The sequence below is a fragment of the Melospiza georgiana genome, chromosome 5, assembly GCF_028018845.1.
Source record: "Melospiza georgiana isolate bMelGeo1 chromosome 5, bMelGeo1.pri, whole genome shotgun sequence".
In the NCBI taxonomy this organism is placed as follows: domain Eukaryota; kingdom Metazoa; phylum Chordata; class Aves; order Passeriformes; family Passerellidae; genus Melospiza; species Melospiza georgiana.
The window spans coordinates 8,520,398-8,536,340 of NC_080434.1; the positions used below are offsets into that span (position 1 = coordinate 8,520,398).

At 41.0% G+C, this 15,943-nt stretch overlaps 1 protein-coding gene across 1 annotated transcript in view; it reads right to left on the bottom strand.

Moving 5' to 3' along the window:
• GALNTL6 (polypeptide N-acetylgalactosaminyltransferase like 6) overlaps positions 1–15,104 on the bottom strand; it is a 431,047-nt gene extending 415,943 nt beyond the window's left edge. The window contains exon 1 of the mRNA XM_058024028.1: positions 14,855–15,104. Coding sequence (XP_057880011.1) covers positions 14,855–14,992 — 138 coding nt within the window. The 5' untranslated portion in view covers positions 14,993–15,104. The remainder of the gene's footprint in view (positions 1–14,854) is intronic.
• Positions 15,105–15,943: the final 839 nt, after the last annotated feature.

The window sequence follows — 15,943 nt, forward strand, 5'->3', positions numbered from 1 at the left end:
CCCATCAGCAACAACTATGGACAACTTTAACCTACACATTATTAGTTTAAGAATGACTTTTCTAAGTTACACAAACAGGTCTATCCAGCTAATTATCTGTTTTTGACAGCAAACAACAGCAAAAGATATAAATACACGGCAAACAAACAACTTCACTTCCCTAAAATATCCTTCCAGACTCCAGCAACTGATGGTTCAAGGACAGTGCAAGCCAGAGGCACTGTCTTTATCCCTAATGTATTTTTCCTCCATGAATGCATTCAATTGTTTCTTGAAGCCGTGTAAGCTTTTAATATCCACAATCCCTGGTACAGAAAGTTCCATATCTTAATAATCTATTGTACACAAACCCGCATCAGCAACTTGTTTTGATACTGGTACAGTATTCAATTTGATGCTATTATTTCTATTGAAAGAAAGAGTCAATAAAGTGATGCTTGCATATCTTTTCCATGTTACTCTTTTCTCATGTACCTCTATCATATTCTCAGATCTCTCATCAGTCAGACAACAATGAAACCTCTACTTAATTAGGTCTCCCTCAATAGGTTATCTTTTCTATCCCATCTGTGACGACTATGATTCAACAAGAATTGTACAATATTTGAGAGTACACAACTAATTTACACCGTAGCCATAACAATGTTATTCACTTTGAAACGAAAGCTAACATTTTCATAAAACTAATATAAGCATCAAGAGCTCCTTCCCGAGTAGCAATTACTGTGTCAAAAGTTATTGCTGCATGTGTAAACCTAGGATTATTTATTTCCCGATAAACATTATTTTATAATTTATCCACATTTTTCTTTAGAGGGCTAGACAAAGAAAGAAAATTATATGGAGAGATCCTGAAATACCGCAGCAAAATTCTGCCTATATTTTACTCCAAGCTTCCCACTTCCTTATTTTCTCTGCGCTACATAAACTCTTTTCACTATAATGCATATTCCAAACACTGGCCATTGAACGCACAAATCATTGTTTTATGCCTCTGCTTCCTAGACATGGAACATCCCAGTTTTCAAACACCTGAGAATTACTTTAGCCTAATAACAACCCCAAACCACAAAAAGGTTTTTACTTTGCTTCCTGTGATGCTTCAGAAACAATTGGAATGAATCTTTTTGGTCTTGTTTACATTTTGTTTTACCTTGCAAGTGTCTCAATGTCTCTGCTCATCTCAAGCAGCTCAGCCACTGCCAAATCACCGTTCTCCTAAACAAAGAGGCAGTCTTCTTTTTAAGAACTGGTTTTACCTCTCTTTAAATGGATGATAGGCCACAACTATTTGTAAGCATTCTTCTGGAGAAGTGTACCATCTGTTTATTTCTAAAGCAAATTTCTGAAAGTTTGGTACAGGTGCAATTTCAGGCCATGATTGGAACCAGTTTTTAGCTCCTCTTCCAGAAGACCAATTTAACAAAAAAATAACAGTCACAGCATAAAGTTACTTGTAAAACTTCATGGGCCAGTCAAGCTTCCCAGGCACTGCCAAACCTTTGAAGTCCAACATCACTGAAGACTGGTCGACACCAGTGTTATATACAAGAGATTGTGTGACTAAAATTTTGTTATATAGAGCTGATTTTTGTTTGTTTTTTAAATTTGCAGCATAAGCTTCCCGTCATCTTGGAATCGAGCAGAGCAACCACAGCACAGTTTTGAACAGAAAAGTAGATTAGATTAAAACATTTTTGGGATGAGAAAAAACATATCCCCACATTTTGAAAAATATATATTAAGCCCTCATTCCAACTCAATTATAAAGCAGAGCACAGCAAGTAACACTTTACACTTCCAAAAAGGAAAAGAAACATTGCAATAATTGAGGATGTGGATTTTACAAGAACAATTTAAATGCACTGTTTTTACAAATGAGGTTTTGGGAGACAATCAGTATCAGAAGGGGTGATGGCAGTGATGCCTAACATGTCATAAGCAGCACCCACACCTCACTATGCCCTCCCTTTATATCAAAAACATCTCAGTGCCCTGTATTCTCAGAGCACTTGCACAAAAACGTGACCCCATGTACAACCAAGTAATAGAAGCTAAAATCTCCTCTCAAGAAGGAGAGTTAGGTTGCTCCTTGCAAATGCAAAGCATGCTTTATTCACACGTTTCCAATTCACTGTAACATTAAAAGCCCACAGGTCATGTTTGTACAATGCAGTTAACATAAAACTAAGAGCTTACTGCAATCAAAATAAAATATTCCTTGCTGGCATTACTTCAATAATTGACCTAGCCTAGGGTTGTTTTAAAACAGTTTAAATGCATCATTAATCCAGGGTATTCCAAAGCAGCTTTACTAATATGCTGTAATAAATTAAAAGAGAGAAGCAAAGTTGCAGTCAGTATGCATTTAAAAATATCATAATATAATATTAAAAGAAGCCAGACACACAGTTTCGAACACGAAAGAGAAGGCATAGGAAACACAACAACAACACAACTTGGAAATTCAAGAAGAATATTTGACAAGTTGTATTTTTCTTATGATTTTCCTTGGTGTATATATTTTCATTACTTACATATTTCCTTCCTGTCACTTCCATTCTAACATTCTGGTGGCTTCTCCATTTTTATTAAAAGATAGTAGCTGGTCTCTCGAACAACCAGATCAGTAAATTGAAGATCAATCTGTGATATGAAGAAGGTTACTAAATGGAAGAGAAGGTCAGTTGTTTGATTTTTGACCACACATACCAGGAGACCAGGAGATTAGCAAAGTGTGGTATAAGGATGGCAGCCTTGGGCAAGTTATTTTTGAACAATCTTGTCTATGGTTTCCTAAACAAACATACACATAAAAAAATCTGTATGTGAGTCCACTGTCTAAAGCGTAGACATGACTAACAGGAACGACTGGAGACAATCAAGGGCATAAACGAAATGAGCCAACATCATTATTTACTACAGATTTCAAGTCTTCTCAAGTAGAGGAGGAAAAAACATGCAGTAGATTGTTGGACGTTATGGCTGTTCAAAAACTGAACATAAAGCCAGCCCACATGCAATCTGTTTTTAAAGAGGGATGAGAGACAAAAACCTCCAAATTTATTAAAAAAAACCCAACTTAAAAATGCCAAAGACACTGTAGATTTGTGCCCAATTTATCCTCATTAACATATGCTTCTTCATGTATTCACATAGTGTATTTCACAAAATTGTTCTATTCCTCTCAAGACTGTTGGCATGCTACACTAAGAAAAATATATATCCTCTCCCTGCAGGAGGCAAAGATGGTCTCTTCACCTTCTGCCCATAAACAAACGTACACCAGTGCACATACACTCACATATACATCTAAGCAAAAGGAAAAACTCAAAACCCATGCTAACAACTATCTCTGAGGAATCTATTCTACTAACAATTTCTTTAAAATGCATTGAAGAAGAGTTTCAAATCTCACTGAATTTTAGTTTTAAACTAAATTCAGAAATATTTTACTCTTCTAGATCACAGAACAAACATTTCTACAACACAAAGAAGTGGCAAGCTTTTCTAAAATCTATGTCTCTGAAGAGGTTATGAAGTGCACAGTCCTGGCCTTGTTCTTGGTCATGGTCTAACCCTACCCAACAGCCAAGCCCCACAGAGCCACTCATTCTCCCACCAGCAGGATCAGGTAGAGACTTGGAAGGATAAAAAATAGAGAACTCATGGGTTGGGATAAAGACAGTTCACAGAGAACAAAAAAGTCATGAACACAAGCATAGCAAAACAAGGAATTAATTAACTGCAGGCAGGTGCTCAGCCATCTCCAGGAGAGGTGGGCCCCATCACATTTAATGGTTACGGGGAAAGACAAACACCATCACTTCAAATGCTGCTCCTCTTTCTTCCCTCCACTTCATATACTGAGCACGATGTCAGATGGTCTGGAATATCCCTGGGTCACCCATCCTCCCAAGCTCCCACAAGCCCTCCACCTTCCTCCCCAGCATGGCACTATGAACAGCAGAAAAGGCCTTGGCTCTGTGCAACCTCTGCTCAGCAACAACTAAAACATCTCTATATTATCAACCCTGTGTTCAGCACAGATCCAAAACACAGCCCCCAGAAAATTATGAAGAAAATGACTGTAAATTGTTTCATCTGAAAGCAGCAGAATCTCCCATGTTCATTTGTCATTCACATCCATTCCAGATGCCGAAGCAGGTTGCTGCTTAGCATGATGCCATCTCCATTTCCTTGTTCCCAATATAAAATGCATTTTTTCTTCATTGCTTCTGAAGGAGACATCTGTTGTGAGTCTTCGACATCTGAAGAAAAATGTCTCTCAGATGTTCATACTGAAGTTGCTTCAAAGAAAACCCCTTTCTCTTCAGCCACTGCACAATTGTGGGGTCTGCATATGCACTCCAGCATTTAGAAACCACCTCAGTTTTACAACAAGTAAAATGAAACAGAAAGTCTCACATTGATAACAACACTTCGTCAAACAGTTTCCCTCAACACTTTGTGTGAAAAGGGTTTAAACATCTCAGCATCCTTACTGCCCTTGGTGCACACTTTCCTGCGGGAGGATGAAGGCAGGGAAGATGGGGGAAGATTACAGAAGGTAATGGACCTTATTTCTAGTCAAATTTATTTCCCATCCTTTCGCAGCTTTCCTGCTTTCCCTGATGGAATTCCATAAGTTTCCTGTCCTTCTCTGAAGCCCCTTCTGATAACACGGCATGTCTGCCTACATTGCTAAAAATGGCAGATTTCAAAATCCATTAGTACATGCTGTTGGTGGAGGTGAACACAACTTCATTTTCATGTTAGCAAATCATAGGCTTATATATCTGTTCTAGCTGCACTTACATTGTTCTTGTATTTCTGAAACGGATTACTTTAGGGAAGATAGAGGTATAAAACCACACTCCTCTCAATATAGGTCAAACAATATCACTTAAAATAAAATATGACCTCCATGGAGGAGCATCTCCTTGTGCTTAAAGAAATTTCCACTGCTTCACCATTATTGGAAATTATGCCAAGGATGCTGGAAAAGATTTAATCTGATGTGAAACTCAGGTCACATATACTGCAGGAATATTTCACTGTGAGACTTTCGTATTTAACTTTTTTCCCTGCTAATTTTTGAAGCCATCACAAGTATTTTTTATTCTCATCTGTGTTGTGTCTTTAATGATTCGGTAACTTTAGAGGAGAATTTGTTGCTCAATGTCATAAAAGTTCTGAATTTACATTTTTATACTGGTGTCATAATTGTAAAATTTGATCAGCAATTTGAATGTCACTTTAGTTTATATTGGGCAATTTTGCAAAAACAGCATCCATTCAAGTCTGTCATTCATTTTGCACCCATGACAAATGCAACTCAAAATGTAGTCATTTATCAGAGTCTGAGAAAAATATAAATATACTGCTTGTTGAATGGCATTAATGTATCTTTTAAGTGCATTCTCCATGCTAATGTGAAACTACTGCTCTACAGAGAAAGCAAACTAAAAAATTTACACAACTCATTCCAATACACTAATTTACCCAGGAACTAAGTGGGATATCAAAAACATTAAATAATCTGAAATGTGGAGGGCTTCCCCCCAAGAAAAAGCAAATAAAAAAGAGAAAAAGCACAAAGAGATGGAAGTGTGCTGCTATGTTGAAAACAAGAGCTGAAAAACCACATTAGGCACATTAGGCATTGTGCTCTCTTATTAAAAAAGTCAACTACTGCATTAAACAATGTATGAATTCTGTTCAAGACAGATGATTCAGAACTGGAGAACCATTGAAGGATGGGGCATCAGCACTAGATTTGATGCAATTTATAGTCTCTCCTCAAGTTATCTAGTAATTATGTCTGGCTAACTACTGCTGCATCTGTGCAGGCTGTGCCAGGGACAAGCCAAGTTTTGCCAAGGGTGAATGAGGGTAATCTGCACAGAGGGTGTTTCAGCTGCCTGTACCTGCTGGAGCCATCTCCTGTGGGGGCGAACACCACAAACCCCTCCAGGCCTTGTGCACTGTTTGACCTTGCTCCCTTGGACACAATCAAAAAGTTTCAGCAAAGTTACACAAACTTCACCCAAAAGTTACATTACAACTGCAAATTTCAGCCCAGGGACTGGATGACAAAACAGAAAGACAAACTGCCTGTGACATCAAATTGTTTTATCTAATGCTAAACTGGGAGATTTCAATCACAGTGAGGCAAAAACATATGGGATAAAATACTTCTCTCACAGTAGAGAAGCATTAACACTGCAGGGCCTGTATTTCCCAGGCATTGGCTCTGAACAGAGACACAAGGAGTCCATCTTTGCTCTTTCCCATCTTCATCCATAAATGGAACTTGTCATAGACTGCTATGAAATATTCTTACTTGTCCTAAATGTTTGCCTGCCTTCTCCTAGTACTCAACTGATAGAAAACTATTTACAGAGAGCAAAAATAAGTACACAGGCTAAAATTTTCTAAATAAACACATCTGTTATTCTAAATACAAGTATGAAAAATTGTGCTTCTTTAGGCAAATGAGCTCCTTAAGTTTGTCTGATAAATCTACACTTACACACTTCAGTGAGCAATCCAATTTCTAAAGCACCTTGTACTCATACTGGTGTCCTGACAAAATTTTAGTTTAGATAATTACACTGCCTAGGTAAATCTCTTAGCAGTATCGCATGCTGCCATAAACCACTGTGTAGCAAAGAAGAAAACTGTTCAATTGCCACTGCTTCTTAAGCACAGAATTAATGGTTTATCACTGATCAATGAAACATTTAAGTCATACCAGCCAGATTTTCTAGTCTACTATATCCAATTTGCACTGTAAATTTCACATTACAAAGAAACAAACAAAAAAAAAACAAAACAACTGTCAACCCACAGGAAACTGCACTGGATGTGGTATCTCTCAGTTGAAACAAATATGACAAGTTTCATGGCACTGCACATTCATGGCACTGCCAGAGGCACCAATCTCCAAACTTCTTGTTGCTACAGCTCTCATAGGGGTGACTGTTCACATGTCTCTGAAGACAACACAAAAATATTCTTCAGCTTCTTCAGAGAAAAGTCTGACAGTGAGGCTTATCCTGTTCTGAGGTGGTTTCAGATGATCCAATGAAGCATCTGTCAAATACCATTGTGTACTGTCATCAGGGATTTGGCTGAAAATTTCTGGCATGGGAAGGTAACCAACAGCTGGAGGTGCTGGTGTGGAAATGGATGCTGTAGTTATCTGTTAAACCCACATGTGACAAGAAAGCCTCATATTTCAGCTAGTGATTGATTCCTAAGGGCAGGGGTGTTCAATAAATAGGATTCAACCAGAGAAAGATATAATAGGAATTTCCTTCAATAGTATCTGCCAAGAGATCTTAAAATGACAGCACAAGGAAACATCGTCCCTGTGAAACATGACCTTGAACAGAAACGTGACAGCTCTGTACCTGTGGAGTACAAGCATACAGAAGAGAGTGGGATATTGTGGCCTAGATATTTCTATGTTAGCTGGACATACACTTCATCATTTTTGTTCCTACAATTCTCTTTGTTATTAGTTTGGTGACTAAATAGCTGACTTGGATCACTGGCTGTTTGCATAGACTTGGAGCCATGTCACAGAAAAATGTGTGAAAATCATAGAAATGAAGGTTAAGAATTTGAAAAATAAGCATGAATTCCTGCTAAATCCCTGCAAAAGATTTTCTTCCTCTTCTTTACCTCTTGAGCAAACAATCACAAGCAGGTCTCTCCCATGGTGTTTCTTAAAAAGAACAATGAAAGGGTTTCTCTGTTGAAGACATGTCTTGAATAAGACTACGCAGACAAGAATATCACAGTGAAACCCTTCCAAATGTGACAATTGTCAAAATCAGGTTGAAATCAATGAACCATTACAGAGCTTGACCTCAAAAACACATTTACATTACATGCTGATTGCAGATGGCATAAAATTAATTTTCCTCACAGCCGCTGGTCGGGGGCTGTATTTTGGATTTGTGCTGGAAAGAGTGCTGACAACACGGGGATGTTTTTGTTGGTGCTGAGGAGGGCTTACACAGCACTGGTGTTTTCCTGCTTCTTAAACTGCCCTGACAGTGAGGAGGCTGGTGCTGAACAGGAAGCTGGGAGAAGATACAGCTGAAAACAACTAAGCAATGGGATATGCTATACCATATGGCATCAGAGACACAACAAAACTGAAGGAAGAGGTGACAACCGGAGTCAGGATGGCATTTGTCTTCTCAAGTAACCGTTATGCACAATGGAGCCCAACCTTCCTGGAGAAGGCTGAACACTTGCCTGCCAGGGGAAAAGGTGAATTGATTCTGTGTTTTTTTGCTTGCATGTGGGGCTTTTGCTTTACCTATTAAACTGTCTTTACCTCAACCCACGAGTTTTCTCACTTTTACCCTTTGGATACTCTCCTCCATCCCACTGAGATGGGAGTGGGAGCACAGTCGTGTGGTGCTTACTTGCCTGCCAAAGTTAAAACATGACACACTGGAATTCTCACAACGAAGGTTCCGAGGTTGCCATCTCCTAATGAAGCCTTTTCACATTAAAAAAAAAAATTAAAAGAATGGGACTGCTTTCAGTCAGCACAATTTGGTCTTTTGACCATGAGGAACATTTACAATACAGGCAGAATTTTTAGTTTGGGATTCCTGAGGTGCATTGCATTTAACTTGTTGATCTTTGAATTAATTTTTTCCAGATTAATTTAAAGTAGCCAAGATGTCTGCTCCTGGCCCACATCCATCAAAGCAGTCAGTACACACACAGTTTTGCTGCAGTCAATTGCTATAAATGTGTGCATCAGCATATTGATAAACAAAGACCATAAGTTACCTGTCTGAGCATTAAAAACAAGAGAAAAGCTGAATTGTTCTTTCTTCTTTGTGTGAACAGACACCTGCCTACACACACAGCACACACAGTGCAGTCTGGCTCCTGACCAGGACCACCTATAGTTCCCCTGCAATCCTTCACAGCCAGACACAAGAGAAATTGCCTACACAAGGAGATGAGGAAGTTTAAGAAAGAACTGAGCATCTCATCCCAGTGGGAGGACAAAACATAGCTTGGGTATCCCCCTTCATAATTGAGCAATTTTGCACCCCATTGCTTCAATACAGCCATGGAATCCCCTTTGTCACAGCAGCCTTCCTACAAGTCCAAGAGTCGGCATGCACTGAGGTTTCTTGATCTTATGTTTTGATTTGGATTAAGCAAAAATGACTATACACAATAAATCAGCTGAAATGCATTTAAAATGCTGAGTTAAATAGAAATAAAATTAAATATCCAAACCAGTCTATTTTATCCTGTAAGATACACTCTATTTAGTAACACTCCTGAAAATTGATAGGTATTAAATTAACCACAGGAGGGCTCCCTCTGGTATACTGAATACCACAGAAGCACACTGTTTTAAGACACAATACTACTTTTGGCAGTAAAGTAACAAAGGTTTTAGAACTCAAATTATATTTTCCTCAATAGGCTCCAATATATACAAGGGAATGAAATGATACATGAACAATTTAGGTAAAAGAAATGAATTACATAAGTGTTAATTGTGTGACTTAAAACACCTAAAGGGCAAACTCAGGTTGCCAATGCTCTGCAGTTTAAGGCACTAAACTCTGTTTTGTCACGCCAGGTACAAGGACTCTTGGAGCTGGCACACCAGCACAGCAATCAGCAGAGCAATTAACAGGACCATTAATAAATAAAAAAAAAGAATAAGAGTATTGAACATAACAGGTCCAGCTGCTGCTGCTCTGAGGAGAGAAACAATGACTTGCTTGGAGCAGCACATGAATAGAACCTGACCAGAGAAACTGAGGCTTCATATTATCAGTATTTTTTATGTTCTGACAGGTATTCTCCCAAAATAGTAGAAATAAACATCAGCAGCAGTCAAGCAGCTACTTTTGTAGGCTTGAGCCTGTTTGTCACTCTATACTTTACTTACTCCTCTGCTAAAGAGAAACAAAACTCTCCTGCCTCATAAGTTTGTGATGAAAGCAAAGGTAAATAATTGAGACAGTGGAACTAAATACAGAAGTAACTCACGGTGCCCTAAGAGTGTAATAATAGAAAATAGGTGTATATTTATGTCCTTACCAAACCACATTTTGTACAAGATTTTGCAGCTGTTGAGATCAACCAGAAAAGCAAGGGAAAAAAATCTGTGGGGAGGGTTGGGGGGAGAAAGAAACTTGTGCTCTCAAGATGCTGCTTTTATGCACCAGAAACAGAATTCACAAACCCAAGCTTTGTACTTTGCTGGCATCAATAGTGAGTTGACAGGGTTAACTGTCCTGGAAAATTTATGATTATCAAAACCTGTGTGCTAAACAGGAGGAAACACTGCATTCTGGGGTAAATTTAAATTTTCACTTCTTTCACAGACTTCAGAAACTAATGGCTGTTTGCAAGACAGAACTCAGGCCGAAGTTGCTTTTTGGATTCAGAAGACAAAGTCACTTCTTTCATAACCACCGAGCTTAGTAAGTCAATTTGGTGCCTGTTTGCCAACTACAATAGAGGCCTAGGATTTGTAAGGACTAAGTTCTCCTTATCCTAAGGAGTTCATTTAAATCCATACCTCACTATCCCATGAGAAAAGTATAATATTGGAGCTAAGCAGCACAGGCTCCACAGGACAATGGAAAGAGAGCTCCATGACTATCCCATGGAATAATGTTCCCCCCTCACAGAACAGCTTTTGCTCTTTATTCTGGACACCATGCATGCACGAAAATAAAAAAATACCAGAGCATATGTGAAACAAAGCCAGAAATTGACCTTCTTTCCTTACTTTACACATCATAAAGCATTTCAGTAAGACACCTGTAAGTACTACAGAGCACCTGTTACTTAGAGATGCTGCTGTTCAATTCAGTTATAAGCAAGGAGGTTTGACACCAGGAAGCAGGGATGTGACAAATGAAAAAAAAATAGAAAATGAAGTCGAAATATACTAGAGGTCACTTCACTAGACTGCCCTCCTTTCAGTCATCACCCACACTGCCCTCCCATACAGAGGGGACAGAAAGAAACATGCATCACAATACCTACTAACAGACACTGGAAAACTGCTGCAAGACATTTGGTACTTTTACACAAAGTTATGCTTCGTATACTGACAATGTATGAACAGACAAGGCTAAAGCCTTACTGTAGCCCAACAAAGTAGCACTAACTTTAGATGGGATGAGACAACCAGGATTACATCCTACCGCTTGCATTAAATTGCTGCTTTTCCTCCATAGGAAACAAAACTGAAGTTAAAAGTTTTACCAGTATAAGTTGGTATCCATACACCTGGCCTAGGAATTTTATCAAAAGATCAGACAAGATACTTACATCACATACATAATATCCCAATGACAAAACAAAAACAAATAGACTTCCCCCCCCCCCCCGCCCCCAAAGTTAAACGTTAAACTAACTGCAAAAACTGTAATCAAACCTCAAGGACACCATAATGTCTTAAGGAATTTCTAAGACTTCTTTTTAAAAAAGGCAATAGAAATACCCTATTCTATTTCCCTTATTCCCACAGTATAGCAAGGAAGGCAGTCTTAGAAAGATTAAACTAGAAATGAACTATATTTTTTTCCCTTGAGTCTACCATTCATGTCAATCTGTATTTTATGAAAATCTTGTTGCACCACATAACTCAGAACCTTTAAATGTACATTTATCCTTGAAGCTCCACTTTAAATAATATGATAAACCAGAAGTAAATAACAATAATCAAAATACAAAAATCAAGCCTATCAAGTTCTCAAGTGAAAACATGACAGCTTTAAAAAGTTTCTATGAAACAAAGGTTTATAGAGATTAATTATGTATATAGAATTAATGTAAAGCTCAATTTTGTAATGATCAAAATCATTAATGTTGTCTGAAATCACAGCTGTATCATCTTCTCATTTTTCAATTTCTCCTAAAGAAGAGCTCTTCTACTCAGAAACAGAATTTGCAGAACAACAACAAGGAAAAATCTTATGTAACTTATTGCAGCACTATTTTCACAAAAAAAAAGTCAACTTAGTTTGCTGGAATTCTTAGTTTAGAATTTCTAGAGAGCTGCAAAGAACACAAGTGCCTCTTCTAGGCTTGGGAAATGACACAGTCCCCAGGGGACACTGTTCTACCATTGATAGAAACAGACTATTTTTGACTTGTGGACTGCTTTTGAACAGCTTCTCTGCTCACTGCTGTCAGGTTATCAATACCTGCTCCATCAGGCTGCCATCCCTCCTTCACTGTGGCGCTGTGGCAAGCAGCTGAGGTGATGGGAGAGGCTGACAGAGCCCTCATTCACAGGGAAGGCTGGGGATGTTTGTTTCAGCAATGAATGGGAAAGCTTAATTTATAAGTAGTCAAAACATCATTTCATCACAACATCTCCTCAAAACCACCTGATGATCTCTAACATGAACTTAATTGTTCTTAAAACAAGATGGCACATTTATAATCACTACTGTCAAGGTCAGAATACCAACTAGACACTCAATTTACTCACGAAGGCAAAACCAGTTCAGCCTGTAACTAAATTCTGAAGTCACAGACAGCTCTGCCTCTCCCCCACGGTCAGGAAACACCAAAACAGTCCAACTGCACATCACTAGCATGATGTGCTGACTCCACACACATACCTTTGTAACCTAACACGATCTTAGAATATATAAGAAAAGTCTGCTGCAGTTTCAGTAGGACTGACCTCTAAACTTGTGTTAAGTCACACAAAGTATCAAGAAATTGAATACCTCAAGGGCAAAGAATAACTGCGCTGAGGGTTTAAATTCTTTCACCTGCTACTAACTTAATAGGGAAAAAGAAGTTACATTTCTACTAGGATACTATTTCTAATGCAGTCTTTCCTTTCATTTCGAGGGGTAGTTGCAAAGATGTCTTTAGACTTTCTTTATATTTCAGGAAGTTGAACTCAAACTTGTATTTCAATCCCTGTTGCTTGTAAGTATTTTGGGTTATAATGTGCACATCAAAAGACATAAGGAACCTGATTACATTACTTGTCTGTACCTCAGCCTTCCACCCTCACTGGGTAATGACATTGCCAACATGATTTCAATACTTACCGTGATAACAGAATTACATTAGAGTCAGCTGTAAGGTTCAAAGTTTCACTGCTCATTTTTATTGTTTTTCCATTAAACAGTCCCATTACTGTTCAATTAGTATTCAGACTGGGAGAAAAGGGAAGGGGGGGAAAAGGGGGAGGAGAAAAAAGGAAGATAGCAAAAAGACCTTTTCAGAAAACTTAGAATGAAAAATTTTTTGGGGATCTCATTAGAAAGCCTCACTAGTCCTTGACATATGCTTAGCATCTATGTCTTACACCACTTTATCCAGAACTAATTTTTTTTAATAAAAAAGCTCCCTTTCAGTGTTATCAAATCATGTTCTACTTGGAAAGCACTCTTGAACATTAGAAATTTCTTCAAGGCATGTGTGTTCTAAAGAGCCATGCAGCACACATGGAAATCATTTCTTGCATTGAATACCTTAGATTTCCTAAGTCACAAAGTAAATTAGAGGCTGCAAAGACTGCAGAGTGCACCTTGTACACTAATGACAGACACTTATGATCATGCATAATTTTCTTTCAGCAGAAATTACTTCCAACTAAATTTTAGCACCCAACACCTATTGCATTTTAAAACCCACAGAAACATAAAGTAAGCTTCAAATTAAGAAGCTATCCTTAACTTCCTTCTCTAGTAACATTCAGCATATTTCACTAACCAAAGTTACAACGCTTTGGAGGACTAACTTCTGTAATGGATACCCTTATTAACAAAGAATCAAATATGTTATTGCTCAGTTGAAGCCATTGACCACACATGGGTGATGACCCTTGAAATGAAGGCTACTAATACACTAAAATGATATATGATGCCATCTAATACACTCTAATGTGAAGGCTATGTAAGTGGCAAACAAGCTAAAGCATTATACTATCCCGTAATTTCTTACCAATGATCTATGTAACATTCATGCTATATTTAAATTACACTGACAATTACAGTGTAGGAGCATTGTACCGTTGAACAGAACAAACACAAGCTTTGGTAAATTACAGGCAGGGTTATGAAGAAGTGCATTACAACAACTTAAAACTAAACTTCACTTAATGCAGGTCATGCTGTGATTTATGAGCCATACATAAACCCATCAAGCTGAAGAATAACTCAAGCAAAAAATAGCCTATGTCAACTGCTCTTATTAATAACAGTGATCGAGAAAACTGTAAACTGAAAATATTTGGAAGTTCTTTGTGACATCAGTCTGACAAGCAGTTAAACACAGCGTTGCAGCATCAGGTCACAACAGTAATATTCAGAAGAGAAAAAAAATTCTGCCAAACCCTTCTGTCGAATTTACAACAGAAGAGGAAACAAAAAATCTCGGGGGTAAGACATCTACATGGACCTCATCAATTTCAGTGGACCTATAGCCACACGCCAGTTCGAGAAGTATTGCAGAGAGGCAGGCAAACAAAAAGTTGCACTAAAACCTCCACTTCTTGCAATGAAAATTAGAGCCCAGCATCACAGTCAGCTCACCAACGCACAAAATCCCACGTCCTCCTAATTTCAGAGGCAGCCTCCGTGCGGCTCACCCCTCGCCCTTGCCGGGGAAGGCAGGCTCAGATGCTCTCACAACTTTCTCTCGGGCGCGGCGCTCGGACAGGCACACACGTGCTGCCGCTGCCGCTCCTGCCCCGGGCCGCAGCCGGGCCCCGCAGGGGCGAGACCGGGGCCGTGCCCGAGGGCGGCTGCGCCCCGTCCTGCCCTGCCCTGCCCCGGGGCTGCGCTCCGGGCGGCGCCGCACCTACCTGCGGCTCGGCGGCTTCGGGCGGCTTCACCAGGTGCTTCTCCTTGTACAGAGACCAGAGGCCGATGTCAGGCAGGAAAATCAGAGCCGCGGTGAAGAGCAGCGTCATTTGCAGAAACCTCTTCTGTTTCCTCTTCATGGCCAAAGCCGGGCTGCTCTGCTGGCGGCGGCGGAGTCAGCTCCCCCAGCACCGCGGGGCCAGGCTCGTCCCTGCCCGCAGTCCCTCGGAGGGGCCCGGCGCCGCGCAGAAACTTCGCCCGCCTCACGCCTGCCCACCCGGAGCCCGGGCGGGGCCGCCCCCCGCAGCGGCGGCGGCGGGGCCGAACCTGGCGGCCGCTCCCCCCGCCCCGGCGCGGCGCTGCGCGGCGGCGGAGCCGCTCTTGGGGGAGCGCATGGATCCACCTGCAAACAGAGCGGCAAACAGCCCGCCACGCAGCGGGGCAGGGGCAATAAATAAATAAATATACATATATATTAAAAAAAAAAAAAAAAAGAAAAAATAGGGAGGGAAAAGCCTCACAACCCGAGTCCAGTAAACAGCGTGGGACCGGGAGCTCCCCCTCCTCCCGGCCGCGCAGAGCCCCCGCCGCTGGCCGCGCCCGCCCGCCTCACGTCCCCCTGCCTGCCCCAGCCTGGGCGGGGGGGGCGCGGCATCATGAGCTCATCACGCGCAATTTGCTAAGCAAGACTTCGAAAAAAAAAACAAAAACAAAAAAAGCCACAACCCAAAAAACGGGCGAAGAGGGCTGGCGCCGGCACAGCGCGCCCCTCCGCGCCGGGGGGCGGGCAGGGAGGGGCGGCCCGCGCCCCCCCCACCACGTGCGCGGGCCGGGCCGGGCGCGGGCGGTGCCGAGCCCGCCCCGCCGCGCCCCCTCATCCCGGCCGGCCCGGGAGCGCCTCCCGCCGCCTGCGCGCCCTTCTCCCGCCGGGCGAGGCGGGGAGCGACAGCCCCGTGCGGGGCCCGCGGGCCGGAGCCGGGCGGTGCTGCTGCCGCTGCTCGTTCTGCCGCCGCCGCGCATCGGGGACGGGGCTGGCAATTCCCGTTCCGGTCCGTCCTCCTCGGCGCTACGTGAAATGCGGGGGGAACCGC